We start from the raw sequence: 15,431 nt of genomic DNA on the forward strand, positions 1-15,431 counted from the left end.
CAATTCTGTTCTCTGCATCAGTGTTTTGTTATAAAAATCCAGTTTTATTGAAATAGGCAGTATTTTAATGTAAAAGCGTGGTCAGAGTAACTGTCAACCTTCAGACTCTAAGTCAGCAACAGCTCCTGCTTTCAGCCTACTCTTGCTGCTTGTTAGTCTCTTCTCAAATTCTTCTTCACTGATTTTCCCCTTTTTTAATCTTTTCAAGAGTCTTGTGTCATTCAGCAACTCCTCCATATCCTCATCTTCAATATCAGAGCCCTGTTGGCAGGTGAAAACCAACAAATTAAGCACAACACTAATTAAACACACACCAAAAGGTTTTCACTGCATACAGCTAAACACAAGAGAAATTTACAACTCTGATATGCCAGAACTATCCAAGTAGGAAATAATACTTGATTTATACCTAGGAAACCACCTAACTCTCAGTTATTCTTGTTGAGAATTGAAAAAAAGCAAATTAAACCCCCAAACAAAGTACTGTCCACTATTGTGCCATACTGCTGGACCTACCAGAAAGAAAAAGCTATGCTACCTCTGCAGGCAGCATTACTGATCAGCATCAGAGTGCTGATAAGTTGTTTTAGTGTTTGGCTTTAAGAAGCTACCATATTTTTTATAAGGTTTGCCTGTGATGGTCCTAAAAAGTTACTTTACATTCTTCAGCTATATCAAACTAAGATCCCCAGATGCTCTGCAATTGGAAGTATGTCCCTATGCTGCAGTGATCACAGGCAGTTCAATAGAATGGACACAATTTACCTCTTCATGCTTCCTTTTAGCTGTTACTTTCTTTTTCTTCTCCCTCTTGGCTTTCTGCTTTGACCAGGCTTTGTTCTTTATGAATTTCTTTTTCCCTCCGTTTTCCTCTCTGTCTTTTCTTTGTTGTTCTAATTGCTTTTGTCTCTGTTTTTCTCTATTTTTATCCTTAAATGAAATGGAGTCTGTATTAACAGTGACTGGAGTAAAGTCTGGAAAACATTTTCCTCTTAGTTCAGGCATCTTTGGCATTTTTAACAATGCAAAACCTTTGGCAAGACTTGCGAAATCCAGATCTATGAAAGTAAGGATTATAAAGTCAGTTTCCCACTGGATAAAAAGATAGTTTAACTTAGGAAGTCACAATTAGAAAACCCCAAACATTATCTTATTGTATTGTTTGCATTCTAGACTTGATAGTAGTAACAATACTGAATCACTTTTATTTTTGCTTATGCCATAAATTATGTCTCTTTAAAACATGAGAAACAAGTTGCTTGGGAAAATGGGAGTTTCATCACAATCTGATGCTGCAGGAAGTAAATCTGACACCAGGAACCAGGAGGTGAGGTTGTGGACAGTAACACTTTGTTCTTTCCCAAACCAAATACTGTTCTGAAAAGAGCAGGAGCAGATGCCAGCCCCTGCTGGGAATTACCTTTTATTCGGAAGATGAGATTACATTCGTGTTTGGCATAAGCCTGAACGTACGACACAAACGCTTTCATCCCCTTCTCAAACACTGCCCTGTCAGCGAGAGCCATTGACTTCAGTTTGGGGAGAAGATCTAACACGTTTGTCTGTGGTTTCATTTCCTTCATGGGACACTGAAAACCAGACAAGAAACACAAAACCAAAGGAAGAGTTCAGTGGAATGTTTTAAAATGCGCTGTGAAGCTTTGAACACACGCTTCTTCCCCTGCTGATCTTCAGTCAGCTCTGAGTCCCCTTCTATGTGATCACTTCGACATGAGTTCAGCATTCAGCCCCACACACCCTTGTCTTATCCCAGCAGAGCAGTTCACACACCACAGCTGGAGACAGGCCACAAGCTCATCTCACCCTTATCAAGCTCTGTTCTCATTAGCAGGCTCCAGAGAAGGTTTACAATTAATCCCACAAAAACATGAAGTTATCAGAGTTATACAGTGTGGAGGGTGCAGTGTATACACTGCTGTGGGCAGGAGTGTTTAACCAGTGCTGTCCTTCTGGAAGTGCTCAATCTACACACCCTTTGAAACAAAAAGCCTTTCCTATCTATCCTACAGTAACACTGTGAGCAGTCCTGTTCTAACAGGTATTTGCCAATCTTCTATTGAACTAATTTGAGAGACAGACAAAAGGGACAACAAAGCTTATTTGTTAAAGTGTTTTAAGCCATTCTCATGTGTAAATAATGATAATCAAGAATAGAGCATATGCTAAAATACATCAGAAAAGCCACTCTTGTCTTTTCTTAATTGTGCGTTACCTATGCATATCCCCCTAAGTTCTACAATTCTGAACCTAAACTCCCATCAGTGACTCTGTCCCCTTGCTCTTTCCTGCCTTGGATTAGAATAAGTCTACTAACCTTTTGGTTGATTGAGAGAAAGTTAATGTAAGACTCTTCCATGGGAAGCAAAAACACAAGCGCGCTGCCGACATTGCCGATCCGTGCTGTTCTACCACACCGATGCACGAAGGCACTGAAACAACACAGAGAAGACTTTACAGGAGGACCTCAGCCTGGTTTGGAAGTGATAGGCAGCAAAAGGGCAAATCTTGTGGAATTAAAATACAGAGTGCTGTAATACATTTGCCTTAAACCAAGAGGACTAAGTAAAAAATGGTAAGAGAGACATGTAGCAGTCCCACTGGATTGTTAGGGCTAAAGCAAGGGGGATCTGCATTAGTGTCAAGCTGTAAGCATGTTGTAGGGAGAATTACAACAATGGAAGTTAAAATACATGGAAAAGAGCCTTTTGTTGCATGTACCCAATTTATATCCAAACAAGACAGTAACATGACCACAAGCTGAGTGAAGGTTCTTAAGACCCGAAGTTGTACCTTGCACTGCTAGGTGGGTCGTACTGTAAAACCCAGTGTACTTCTGGAATGTCTATGCCACGGGCCATCACGTCAGTGCAAACTAAAATGCCGCTAGGAAGAAGAAAGAGCATGGTTTCATTAAACTGTCATTTGAAAAGAGCCAGCCCACCCCCAGCCGTGTGTTCTGCATCTACACTGGAGAATGAGCAACAAAACGTGGGTTTTGAAAGGAGACAAAATACCTAAGGTATCTGCAGCTTTCACCAACTAAAAGTCTACACTACGTTGTGAAAAGGAATGGGATTTACATCACCAGGAAAAATCAATGCCCTGTTACAAGTCCTATTATTGAATCACCACTGTGTCCACCACAGCTGAAAGTCATCTCTTTAATAAAAGACTTCAGAGACTGACAGTTTCTACATGTTACTTGAAGCAGTTCTGCTGCTACTGGGAATTACGCTTCTTACTCATTTCCTTACCCCGGGAGCTTCCGGAACTCAGTAAAAATCTTGTTCCGTTTGTGTTTCATCTTCCCGTGAATGCTCATTATTTTCACTTGTTTAATTAAGGATTCCAAAGCCTTCCCATAGTATTCCACACAGGCACACGTGCTGTGTTGATACAGACAGACATAAAGGTGAGAGAATATGATGCATTTCCAAGGCTCAGAGACCTTCCTAGAATATATACTATGGCTTATTTTTATTTACAATATATGTGTATTGCTTTTATAATTAACATATAATCATCTCTAATGCTTTCCTTTAAAAATGCATCTCAAATTCGTGTTTTGCTTAATAAAATTCAACCAAATCCTGACATGAAGCAATGATCAAACTCTTTTTAGGCACCATACTGTACAAGACAGCCATTAAAATTAACCACTTCTAAAACAGTTGTGTCCTTGCAAACACAAGGCACAGCTCTGGAATTTAAGTACTAGAACACCAAAGGATTCTCAGGATGAAACCCAGAATTACCTGAAAAAGACCAGATGTTTCTCCTGTTTGTGCTGCCGCAGAAAATGCACCAACTGATTAAATTTTTCATCTGCTTTGCAGATCTGCACAGTTCAAAAGAAAAAAGAGGTAAATAAATGGGCTCGATACAAAGCAATCTGCCCGTTTCCTCCATTCACTGTGCACTGATAGATGACTACAGGTGTAACTTCTTAACACTGATCATCTTTCCCATAGTTCCTCCTGCAGAATATTACTCTTACATATCTTGTTTTAAATATAAACAAATACTTAGCTCCCAGACTTCCCATCCCCAGCCACAACACCCCTTCCGCAGCAGTATCTCTAATATCCCTCAGCAATTGCCAAAATCTCTCCCCATTCCTTAGGAGCAGGTCAAGGAACTACAGCGCTGCAGCCAGTTTGGAGTTACAGCAGCCAAACAAAACTCACAGAGCAGAAAACAACACAGTTGCTAATTTAGATCCTTCTCCTTGGTTTGGTGATTGATCTTTGAAGAACCTATAAAAGCTTTGTATCTTGGAGACTTTCAATTCCTCTACTAATGTGATCCTATCTGGGCAAGACTTATGGATAGAGCCAGGAGAAAAGGAGAGAGACCAAGAAACCATCACAAAGCAGGGGGTCGCACCATGTAGTAGTTCTCCAGGCGTGTTGGAGTTTTCTGTGTGTTGCTTGCTGCCACTCCCTTCTCCTTCACCGAGATGCGGACAGGATTCCGGAGACCTGCCCTCACCAGGTTCTCCACCTCTTGAGTCTGAGTTGCTGAGAACAGACCTGTCCGTCTCTGCTTGGGCATAAAGTCCAGAATGGCATTTAAACTGCAAATAAGCACATGTAGAACATAATTGTCCCCAGATTTCCCTCAAAAAAAGAAGTTTAACCACTGGAAGTAAGAGTTTACAAACAAAGTAAGATTTCATTATCAAGTGCCAATCTTCTATTGAACTAACTAACTTTGAGAGAAGGATAAAAGGGACATCAAAGCTTATTTGTTAAAGTGTTTTAAGGCATTCTGATGTGTAAATAATCAAGCTAACATACATCAGAAAACAAGAATTTTTAAACTCTGTATTCATCAAAGATCTGCTCCTTCTGATTCTCTTCACCCCCAGCAATTGCTTTCTGTAGTCTATGGAGCAAAGAGAGATAAAAGAACAAAACTGAACAAATCTAACTTTAGAGGTCATCACAGGCCATGCTCACATGAATCATATATGAACTCATCTAAAACTTCCAAAGTGTTACTGGAATGTATGCTTTCAATACCTTGCTTCAAAGCCCATATCCAAAAGTCTGTCTGCTTCATCTAATACCAACACATCCAGAGACTTCACACAACTTGCTAGATCCAGCCCATCAGCTTTTCTTCTGAACAGATCCTCCAGGCGGCCCGGGGTAGCTACAATGATGTTTCCACTGTTGGTGAACAAGACACACAGCAGTTTTGTAACTGTGCAAGGCAAGGACTTTGGGGATCTGCCAACATCATTATCACAGCACAAACCTGTGCAAAAGTTGACTGCATTCTTCAACAAAACAATTTCATTTGTCACTTCTAACTGTATTCAGATGTCAGTGCCTTTCAGGCAGTAAGTTGAGAGGAAACAATGCTCAAGTGAAAGCAGACCACTTGTGGTAATAGAAGTTTAGAATATATTCAGTAACTATGGAAAGGAACTGCCAGCTAGGAGAAATCTTTGATTCCTCTGTGCAAAAAGCTTCATCATAGAAAATACAATTGCTTCAAAACATCCTCAGTATCAGCACCAGCTTCAGAAACATTCACCAGCAGAGACTCCCACCTCACTGGAGCCTACTGCTAGTATGACACTGACAGGAAAGAAGGAACTGAAATATTTAGTGAAGACAGTTTTCAGCTCACCACACAGCATGCTGTCCTTCACCCAAACAGCACATACATGGCCCTGATTTCACATACGATCCTTTCCTATTGTCTCAGGATAGCACACCTCCCTCAAGGGAAAGAATCCATCATTTCCTCAGCATACTTAGCAGTACCTTCAAATTTCAGCACCAGCAGGACCAAAACCCTAACTGAAAACCCTACAGACAAGGAGAAAGCCACATCTGCAAGGCAATGACAAAAATAACTGATAAGTAACTCACCCATGTTCTTTAAACTTTTCAACATCTTCCATGGGATTCCTACCCCCAATTAAAAGGATCTGACTAAAACCAGAAAACAGAAAGACTCTGGTCATTTTTTACTGGTTTATGAATGACAGAAGCCCAAAGGAAAAGGAACAGTGGTTGTGAGAAGCCTGAAGTTCACTCACCTGAACCTGGGGAAGTGCTTTGTGAAATGCGACAGCACCTCATCAATCTGAATAGCCAGTTCTCGTGTTGGTGTGATAATTATAGCCCCAACCTGCACATAAAACCAACAGGAATGTATGGAAAATAACAGCCTAGAAGAAAGTTTTGGGCAAAATTCTCCCTTTCAAGTAAATATGAGCCACAATTATGATCCTAGTTTTAGACAAATCATTTTCATAGAAATACACTATTCAGAATAACACAAAATATACACAAAAAAGGCATTCCAGCAGTGTCCAAAATGCCTTTGCATCAAGAGCAGAATCCAATAATGATATTTAACAGCAAACAACAATGCAAGTTCTCTATACAGTATAATTAATGGACACTCAAAAGCATTCAGACTTGCTTGCAGTACCTCCTTGTACTCGGTATTTTAAGCCATTTTTCTAACAGCTCAGAAAAGTGTTTTGATAATCATTTTGATGTTCTGATGATGTCGAATAAGCACCTAAGTGCCCAGAAAGCAGCCCAATATTTATACTCAAGTTTTAAGCAGTTCGTTGTTAGTTATACCCAGGAGCCGAACACACCGTCACTTTACGTGTGTGCCATCTTCCACAGGTCTTCCCTGAAGACCTCCAATCTCACTGGCACACCACTAAAACACACCCAGGACAGAGCAACTTCATCTTACCTGCATTTTCTTTAGCTTCTCTTCCCGTCTGAGGAGAATTTCCAGTATGGGGATTACAAACGCCAACGTTTTCCCACTGCCCGTGACCTGTGAGGGGGAAAGCAGCGTCAGCCTTCCCTCAGCCCAATGCAAGCTACAACAAACAGCGAAGAGACCAGCAAAAAATCACCCACCGCTTCTGCAGCGACATCCTTATTGCTCATGAAGAGTGGAATGGTCGCAGACTGAAACAAAGAGAACGCAGAAGCACCACATGAGCAGTCTGACGGCGGCAGTAGGTCTCGCAAGGCCGAATCCCCCACAGGGCGCCCCAGAGCGCTATGGATTACCTCAGCGGAGCCACGGGCGGGAAGGCCTGAGCGCTCCGACCTGCGGCCGAGCCCCCCTCCCTCAGGCCCTGCCGCCCGGTGCCCCCTTCCCCGGCGGGGAGCGGCCGCTCACCTGCACCGGGGTCATGCGGGCGAAGCCGAGCTCCCGCAGCGCCCGCAGCACGCCCGGGCTCAGCGCCACCGGCAGCGTCTCCCAGCTCCCCTCAGTCACCGCCTCCATCTTTGACAGGCGCCGGTGCCGTGTCCGCCGCGCGGCCTCTCCCTCTCAGCGCCGGGGTCCGGGTCCGGGTCCGGCTCTGGCGGCGCCGCCCGGAAGCACGCTCCGCAGCACCTTGGTTCCGCTGCCAGCCGCCTTAAGCGGCCGGGACCGGGGATTTTACCTCAGCGAGAGCCCCGTCCGAGCCAGGAGAGGACGGAGGGGATTCTCCCCCTCTGCTGCGCTCTGGGGAGAGCCCGGTTGAACGTGGAGCTGCTGGAGGGAGCCCTGAGGAGGCCATGGAGATGCTGCCAGGGCTGGAGCAGCTCCGGTCTGGAGCCAGGCTGAGAGAGCTGGGCTGGGGCAGCCTGGAGAAGAGAAGGCTCCTGAAGGGGAGACCTGAGAGCAGCTCCAGTGCCTGAAGGGGCTGCAGGAAAGCTGGAGAGGGGCTTGGGACAAGGGCCTGTAGGGACAGGCCAAGGGGAATGGCTTGAACCTGCCAGAGGGGAGACTGAGATGAGCTCTTAGGCAGAAGCTCTTCCCTGTGAGGGTGCTGAGGCGCTGGCACAGGGTGCCCAGAGAAGCTGTGGCTGCCCCATCCCTGGCCGTGTTTAAGGCCAGGCTGGACACAAGGGCTTGGAGCAAGCTGCTCTAGTGGAAGGTGCCCATAGCAGTGTTTGGAATTGGATGAGCTTTAAGACCCCTTCATCCCAAACCAATCTTGGAAGCTATGAATTACTGCTACCAGAGATCAGAAGGGCTGTGACAACAGCTTGAAATCCAGCAGCAAAGCAGTCGATTCAGAGTCAGCTGCCATTTCTTCTACTTGCCCACAACACACGCTGGAGTTTGGATGAATTCCTGATAACTTCAGAAATACTTAACAAAAGCTCTGTGTTAAAAGGTACTTCTTTAAATAAAATAAAAAAGAAACAAAAAAAAGGTTATTTTTTTAAAGAATTTGTTTATTCTCGAACCTGGGTCAGATTTCCCTTCACGAGCCATTTTTAAATGTACACCTTTGAATTCAATTTGACGTGTTCTACACAAAAAATATTGGCACACAACAGTTGCGCTAAGGTGTCAGAGCCACCTTCTCTGAGGAACTGCTGCAAGTGTTTGCCCGAGGTTGGAAAAGCTTTACCTGGAACATGAAAACCTGTAACAAATCTTAAATTAATCGTACAAAACTGCTGTGTGTTACTTGTAGAGGCTCCCCCCTGGAAAAGACCCCAGCCCGCCCCCCCCCCAAAATGATTACAACTAATATACATCAGTCACAACGTAATCCTGGCTCAGCACCCACCTCAGACGCTGCTTTATGTTTTAAACCAATCATCAGATAACGAGGAAAGAAACTTTGTACAAAACCAAATCTACACGTGCCTGGAAAAGAAAACACGCCGGTAGTTATAGCATCAGGGTGAGAGAAGGGCAGAGGCTGCCTTAACTTAAAGACAAGGGCTGCATAGCATCGCAATAGACTCCCAGAATCATTAACCCTTTTGCACCAGGAATCCAGGTTTCCTGAACAAGAACGCGTTCCCCATCGGCGCCAACCATCTAAGCTTTGGGCCTGCAAAAACCAAAGGGTTAACCATGGTCTGCCAAGACACTGCACACAATTGGCTTTGACATAAAACCTGTGAAAGAGTAAAACAAAACCGTCTGATGGACATGTGATCATGAGAGGATAAAATATCGTTTCATATTGACTAGTTAATTTAGAACTTTGGGAATAACCTGATGTAATGATTACATCAAGAGTGGTTACTGAAGACTCTTTTAAATAGCAACTAGGCACAAATACTAGATTGAAGTGGTCATCCGTCCTCTATTCATTATCAGAATAAAGTTTCCAATCTTCTTGGCAGTTTACATAAGCAAAAAAGGGATTATTCCCATTTTTAACACCTATTGCAGGGTTAGAGATGTCAAACTTGCAAAACAGTCATGTTAGGGCCTTGTACCGTTTCCTTAGGTAGAACTGCAAGTACTCATGAAAACAGGGCAAAGAGTTAGAAAAGACATCAATGGTGCTTGTTACTACAGTGGATTACAGCATTTGCAGCTTGCTTGGACCTTGCTTAGCACACAGAGTAGGCAGATTTGAAGTGAAAAAAGTTATGCCAATCAAGTGACAAGATTTCAGCACAGCTTATGCTACAGAAGATATATAAAACCAATTCTTTTTTAACTAGGGAGGAACAAAAGCAAGTAAGTTTTACAGTTCAGTAAAGAGGGTTCAGAAAGTAAATGACTCTTTTTGTGACCAGGATGTTTGGTAGACAGTGAACTGAAATCCGGGACCAGAAAAGTACTCTTAAACAACCCTTCGGACTTCAAAAAACCTCTTCAGATAGTAGATTTGTCCCAGTGTCATGGCAACTAGTACAAGAGCTTCAAAGAATGACCAAAGAACCACTCTGCTGTTTGTGTTGTCATTAACTGTGGGGAGAAAAGAAATAAAAGAAGTAGTAAGTAACAAAGCATTTAAAACAAATTTAAAACACATTTTGTCATCAGAACACTGCACATAAACCGCAGGTATTTCTATCACATCACTGCAAGTGGCCTAGAAAGACTCTGCAGACTTGAGAGATGAGATCTGAGGGTGTTTTTCCAAAGAGCTTACTATGCAAGCAGATGTTTTAATCAACCTCAGCTTTGGACATAGATGGCAGCACCTCTATTCTGCCCACCTTCAAAGAGGTCAGACAGAAGCTTGTAACTTCCAAACAGATTATCTGTAGGTTCAAAAAGCTGAGGGGCCAATGCTTTAGGATAATGTTGTGTGTTCACATTACAAATACTTGCCATTATTCTCCCTGGGCTTCCCCTAAGGCACCACTTGGCGCTCTCAGTCCCACTTTACAGCTGTATGTCAGAATGTGAGAGTTGTGACTGGAGTTCACCACACCTTACTTGGACAGAACAGTAGCTCTGCTCTATCTCAATGAAGTATTTCACACAGATTTTGGCTCAGTTATTAAGCCACACCTACTTCAAGGACGAAGTAGTAGTTCAACCAAAGTCTATCTCTGGGAACCAGCATTGCCCACGTCTGCATGAACACGCCATTCAAAGAACTGGAGAATCTGCACCAATTAGGCAGGCACAACAATCTTCATTACATGAGGGGTGAGCCAACTTACAGATGATTGCAACACCAGCTACATTCAGGATTGTAGGGGCAGGGCCTTCAGAACTTGGTCTAAGTGTTTTTCCTGGAACAGCTTTCATGGACTTGCTTTAAGCCACATTCTATAAATTCACTTGAGAGTGGAGAAAGCATTTAAATCAAAGACACGTACTTGCTCTATGTATTCTTTCACGAACTTCCATGTACTCCTGTTCATGCTTTACAGCCGTCATGGCCACTGCTAACTCATTAATCATCTCTTCTAGCTTGTTCTGATGAGCTGCAGAAGAATTTCAGAAGCATCAGAAAAGGTGTTATTGACACAGAAAAACAGTTGTTAGGATTTATGAATAGGTAATACTTCATTTCCCATGGCAGAAAAATGCAGTCTGTACAGCTGAAACTTTCTACCCTTACAGCAAAGGAACAGTTGAGTTTTCACAGCATCACTTCTCCTAACATGTTCCTGTGGTATTTAGTAAGTGGGGAAGCATCTTCCTCCACATCTGACCAGAAAACACAAGACAAGATTTAGAATCAGTACAGACCACTGATTTCCAATATGGGCATACTCTTCCAAAAAAAAATGGAACATAAGAACACATAAAATCAATACCACACACTAGTATCTATTTTGACAATATTGTCCAACATATTCCAAGCAAATTATCTGAACATCACAGCTTTTCCTAGTTGTTAAGCTTGCAAAAAAAAAAAATGGAATGACAGAGTCTAGCTTAAGATCATGATGCTGGCAAAACGAGATCACTTTCTGAAGCAACATATCACATCTTGTGATCTTCCAGTCTAGCTGAAGCACAGCATTCAGCAGAAACGATGCCAAAGGGGCCTGGCAGAGGGCAGGACTGGCTTCAGGTCCTGGTGTGTTGTGAAAGCAGAAGAGGAGGAAAACATCAAACCGATAACAGAAAACTAGCTTGAGACAGCTCAGCAAATGGAAGGATCAGAGAGCTAAGATTTAGCGATTTGCCTGTCAATCACAGGATCTTTTAAGTACATTCATGCTCACAGAACTGTCCCCTTTTATGTTATTCAAGTCACTTTCAAAGTTTTCTAGCACCAAGTTCAAGATGTCATCCCACAAACATGCCCTGGGCCATCAGCTCTTAAAATGAAGTCACAAACCCCAACACATTTCCCACTGAAGGGACATACCTGACTTTGAAGCTGCCTTATTACATCTTTATTTATAAATGGTTTCAGATCACAATCTGAAAATAAGGCTCTTCAAAATACATACCTCATGGGGAACAGTCAAAGAGGAGCAGAAAATAACACTCGTACAAGTTACAGTTAAACCCTTAACAGCTGTATAAACCGCATTCACTTTGCTAATATCATCAATCCCTTATTTTCACGGTCATTGCAGTAAGTGCAGTTTATTAGTAAAAGAATTTACACTCACAAGGACTGCTTAAACCCACTCCAAAAAATACACTCCAGAAGTGCCTTAAAACAAAAGCTGCATTCATGTTCTTTGCAGCAGCTCAATCCAGACTCAATAACAGCTATAACTGAGTCTTTAAAAGAATAAATCAAAAGTTAGGGATTTGTTACTTTTTAAGTGATATCAAGCACTCAATGCACAGTTATTTACTTGCCAAAATAGAAAACAAGACTTTACTGCCTACCTAGCTAGTGATTGCTAAATAAACCCTTATAACTTGTTACCCACATTCATTTATTTCTTTTACAGCTAATGGCAAGTTTCAAGTGTTTCCCCTTGTAACGTTACTGATAATTCATAACCTAAAAGAAGCTTATTGCTCCCAGAAGTCCTTGATTACCCAACATCCACTTTTGCAATATAAAGCAAATAGAGTCTAAAATATCCAATGTTCTCGGATGTTCAGTGTTTAATTTCACCCCAAACTCCCACCTCCTTAAGACAAACTGTCAGAGACAGTTCAAGGACCTGATCCCAAGTGTTGCTAAGTATATAAACCTCTCGATGGAAGCTTGCAGGTGCTCAGCATTGCTCAGAATCAGACCTTCTATGTAGATTATTAAAGACATTCTCATGCTACAAACCAATGTTACAGAGAAAAGCAAACGTTAGCTGTTAGTGAATAAACATATGCCAAAGACAAGATGCTAATGAGCTTTCAAAAAGCAGTACACATACCATCCCAGGTATCTCCACCACCTAGAGGAAAGTGTAAGAGATAAACACAAGTGCAGGACAAAAGGCTGCAGATAAAACACTCATTTATACAGCTAAGAGAAAAAAATTATATTGGCACATTTATCAAAGAGCTCAACTAAGGCATGTAGGAGCCTAGGTACTGCTGAGCAAACTAGAAACAGAAGAATGAAACTAATGAAAAGACTAAAGGAGGAAGGCATTCGTTTCTGCAGATGGCCAAGTGATTCTCTGGTGATTTTTTGCATTAAACCATACAATGAGGTCTAAAACCACCCAGATTTTAGCTGTGCAAGAGAACGGCTAACTAGAGAGCCTGAAGAAACAGCAATTCTGAGATTCCTACTCAAGTTCAGAAGCCATGCATGTAGGGAATAGCTCCCAAGCCAGAGCTAATTCCTTTCCAGAAGTCTTCCTCACCTTCTGTCTCCATGTCCTGCCCCTTTGGAGCTTCTCCAATATCAATAGTGAACATCACTATCTTGGGAGTCATGGTGGACATTCTGTTGCTAAAGCAAAACTTGTAAGTTCCATCCATGTGGGCAGCAAACGTGTATTTTCCACTGGACTCTCGATCACCTTTATAAATTCCTTTATTATCAGGCCCTGTAATCTGGGGAAAACAAAGTGTCATATGTTTGATTTGAAATACAGTGGGTTCAAATATACCCTTACAACACTGCATGCATGTGCCGAAGTCACCCAGTCAGAATGACCAACACCATGTGTAATCTGGTTTGGCACTCTTCATACCTTCCCGCCCACAACTCAAAGGCAGTGATGCATTTTCCTGCACGTAACTCTTTGTAATAAACTTCTTGGTAAAGAAAGTCACACAAAAGCCTCTCTCACTGTCCGAGATTACACAGGCGAGATAAGAAGCAGTCAAGAACAAGTAAACCACAAGTTATATACAGCCCTGGCTGTTTGCTAAAGAAACAGCTACAAAAGAATCCTCACTGCTGATGTCTGAAGGAAAAGACGTTCTCCCACACATCGGTGCTACTTTAGGCACACAGTTGTGCACTGTTGCAGCGACCATTCCAAACAGGCTATTGCATTGAGTATGAGTGCTCAGCATCACTGCTATTTTGAGCCTTCCATTTCATCAGGCCAAACTCTGCTGCCGAGCTTCCACGGGAGCCATTTGAATGGGATTTCAGCTTCCTCTTCCTGCCTGCCCCGTGGAAGAGCCATGTGTCATTTGAAGCCGTTACACTCACTGCCAGCAACAACTCCCTCAGGTTTAAATTATCCCAAACAAACATCTCTCTGCTCCTCACCAAGACGAAAGGAATCCTTATTTACTATTCTCTTGATCTGATGCCTCACTGAGGAAAAGGACTTACCTACAGCTCTCAAGATGGCAATCACCCCGATTAAAGACAACGCCTTTCGATTCAAGGGGAGACACGCTGCTCGCAGAACAAGCAACGCGGTTTTATACACAGGAATCCTGTTCGTTCTTCCCGCCAAAGCGGTTAACATGACAAGTCTATACCGAGCCGGGCAACGCAGGAAACCTCCCGAGAACAGCCCTGGGGGCAGGAACGGCACAAGCGGCCTTAGGAAACGCAGCCCGTCGAGGCGGCTCCTCTTCCGCTCCGAGACCGCCCGATCCACCGCGGGGGGCCCGGTCAGCACGCACGGAGCCCCCCCGCAACGAGCCGGGACCGCACGGAACCGCCCGGCCGGTTTGACCACCGCTGTCCACCCCACACCGGGCGCTGCCCCGGCCTCCCCACCTCACAGGCGGCGGGGAACAGGCGCGGCCCAGCCGCGGCGCTGGGCCCTCACCTCCACGTCGATGTCCAGGAAGCCCCCCTCGGCCACCTCGAAGATGAGCCCCATCTTCGTGCCGGACGGCACCCGCTCCAGGAAGCACTCCTCGGCGTGCGCGTCGATGCTGACGAAGTAGGCGGCAGCCGGGGCCGCGATGGCGGCCAGCAGCGCCAGCACCGCCCGCACCGGCGACATGGCGGAGCCCAGCGGCAGCGGGCACCGAGCGGCGCGACGGCAGCGACGGGGAGGGGGAGCTTCCGGCTCCCGACACGCCCCTTCCGGGGCACGGGGCCGCCGCTCATAGGCGGGCACAGCCCCGCTGCCACGTACGGGCTGCGCTACGGCGGCCGCTGAAGGACCAACCGCAGAGGGACGGACTAACCCCGGGGCACTCACCGCGCGGCGCGGGGGGCGGAGCACATGTAGGAGAGCAACCAATGAGCATGAAGCGGGGGCGGGGCCGTGGGGGCTGAAGCCAATCAGAAGGGGGTGGGGAGAGCTGGTCTGTCAGAAAGCGCGCCATTGGCTGGACGGTGTCTGTCAAGCGCGGGGGTGGCGGCGGGAGCGCGGGAGCCTCTTAACGCGGTTCAGGCCGCTGTCGCCGCTGTCCTTTGCGGCCGAGACTGCTGCTGCTGCAGGCCGGGAAACCCAAACCTGCTCCATCAGGGTAGGGATTGGGTAAAGAGCTGACGATCAAGGAGGTAACGGGGAAGCCCAGCTTGTGGGCGCGCAGCAAACACAGTCCGGCTCCTGCATCACGGCGTGAAAAGCCTCCTCTGCGTTGTCATGCTTAAATGCTACTTGTCAGTTAGCACTTGCAGTCGGCAATACAGAAGGCCGTGCTGGAGCTGAAGAGAGACTGTTTTCATGACTAGCTGGTTTAATTATCTTTAAAGATCTAAAGACTAAAGCACAATCTGGCTTTCCGGTGCAATATTTATGCGCTTGGGCTTGCCAAGTGAGCGCCAGTTGTTGTAGTCCTGGGTATAATGCCCAGACGTTGTGTTTGTGTGACAAATGGGATCCAATTACTTGATTAACATAAGTGAGTTTGCTCATCTCAAG

The 15,431-nt window shown here is 44.6% G+C and overlaps 2 protein-coding genes across 4 annotated transcripts; both read right to left on the bottom strand.

The window, feature by feature from the left end:
* Positions 1–21: 21 nt before the first annotated feature.
* On the bottom strand, positions 22–7,355 carry DDX55 (DEAD-box helicase 55). Of its 2 annotated transcripts, XM_061466200.1 has the most exons (14): positions 7,195–7,355; positions 6,927–6,977; positions 6,754–6,840; positions 6,077–6,168; positions 5,907–5,969; positions 5,046–5,195; positions 4,408–4,597; positions 3,777–3,859; positions 3,276–3,407; positions 2,812–2,904; positions 2,336–2,450; positions 1,421–1,589; positions 766–1,058; positions 22–261 (listed from the first exon to the last, which is right to left on the bottom strand). In XM_061466200.1, exons 1-14 carry the CDS (start codon positions 7,300–7,302, stop codon positions 94–96), a joined length of 1,794 nt encoding a protein of 597 aa, XP_061322184.1. In that variant the 5' UTR covers positions 7,303–7,355; the 3' UTR covers positions 22–93. The 2 variants fall into 2 exon arrangements, with proteins under 2 accessions (XP_061322184.1, XP_061322185.1); XM_061466201.1 differs by lacking the exon at positions 6,927–6,977.
* An 866-nt stretch (positions 7,356–8,221) lies between these two features.
* On the bottom strand, positions 8,222–14,597 carry TMED2 (transmembrane p24 trafficking protein 2). Of its 2 annotated transcripts, XM_061466202.1 has the most exons (5): positions 14,382–14,597; positions 13,005–13,197; positions 12,567–12,587; positions 10,593–10,700; positions 8,222–9,726 (listed from the first exon to the last, which is right to left on the bottom strand). In XM_061466202.1, exons 1-5 carry the CDS (start codon positions 14,559–14,561, stop codon positions 9,602–9,604), a joined length of 627 nt encoding a protein of 208 aa, XP_061322186.1. In that variant the 5' UTR covers positions 14,562–14,597; the 3' UTR covers positions 8,222–9,601. The 2 variants fall into 2 exon arrangements, with proteins under 2 accessions (XP_061322186.1, XP_061322187.1); XM_061466203.1 differs by lacking the exon at positions 12,567–12,587 and having other exon boundaries at positions 14,382–14,595.
* Positions 14,598–15,431: the final 834 nt, after the last annotated feature.

This window comes from Pezoporus flaviventris, unplaced genomic scaffold (assembly GCF_033815535.1).
Source record: "Pezoporus flaviventris isolate CSIRO_AGI_PZ_B2104156 unplaced genomic scaffold, CSIRO_AGI_Pfla_v1 ptg000041l, whole genome shotgun sequence".
Lineage (NCBI taxonomy): Eukaryota > Metazoa > Chordata > Aves > Psittaciformes > Psittacidae > Pezoporus > Pezoporus flaviventris.

Coding starts and splice junctions, on each gene's coding strand:
- DDX55 (XM_061466200.1), bottom strand. CDS start 7,302: ATGGAGGCGGTGACTGAGGGGAGCTGGGAGACGCTGCCGGTGGCGCTG. Junction 6,978..7,194: donor CCCGCATGACCCCGGTGCAG/GTGAGCGGCCGC, acceptor TCTTTGTTTCAG/TCTGCGACCATTCCACTCTT. Junction 5,970..6,076: donor AAGCACTTCCCCAGGTTCAG/GTGAGTGAACTT, acceptor TTCTGGTTTTAG/TCAGATCCTTTTAATTGGGG.
- TMED2 (XM_061466202.1), bottom strand. CDS start 14,561: ATGTCGCCGGTGCGGGCGGTGCTGGCGCTGCTGGCCGCCATCGCGGCC. Junction 10,701..12,566: donor TGGTGGAGATACCTGGGATG/GTATGTGTACTG, acceptor ATTCTTCTGCAG/CTCATCAGAACAAGCTAGAA. Junction 9,727..10,592: donor TGAAAGAATACATAGAGCAA/GTACGTGTCTTT, acceptor TTCTCCCCACAG/TTAATGACAACACAAACAGC.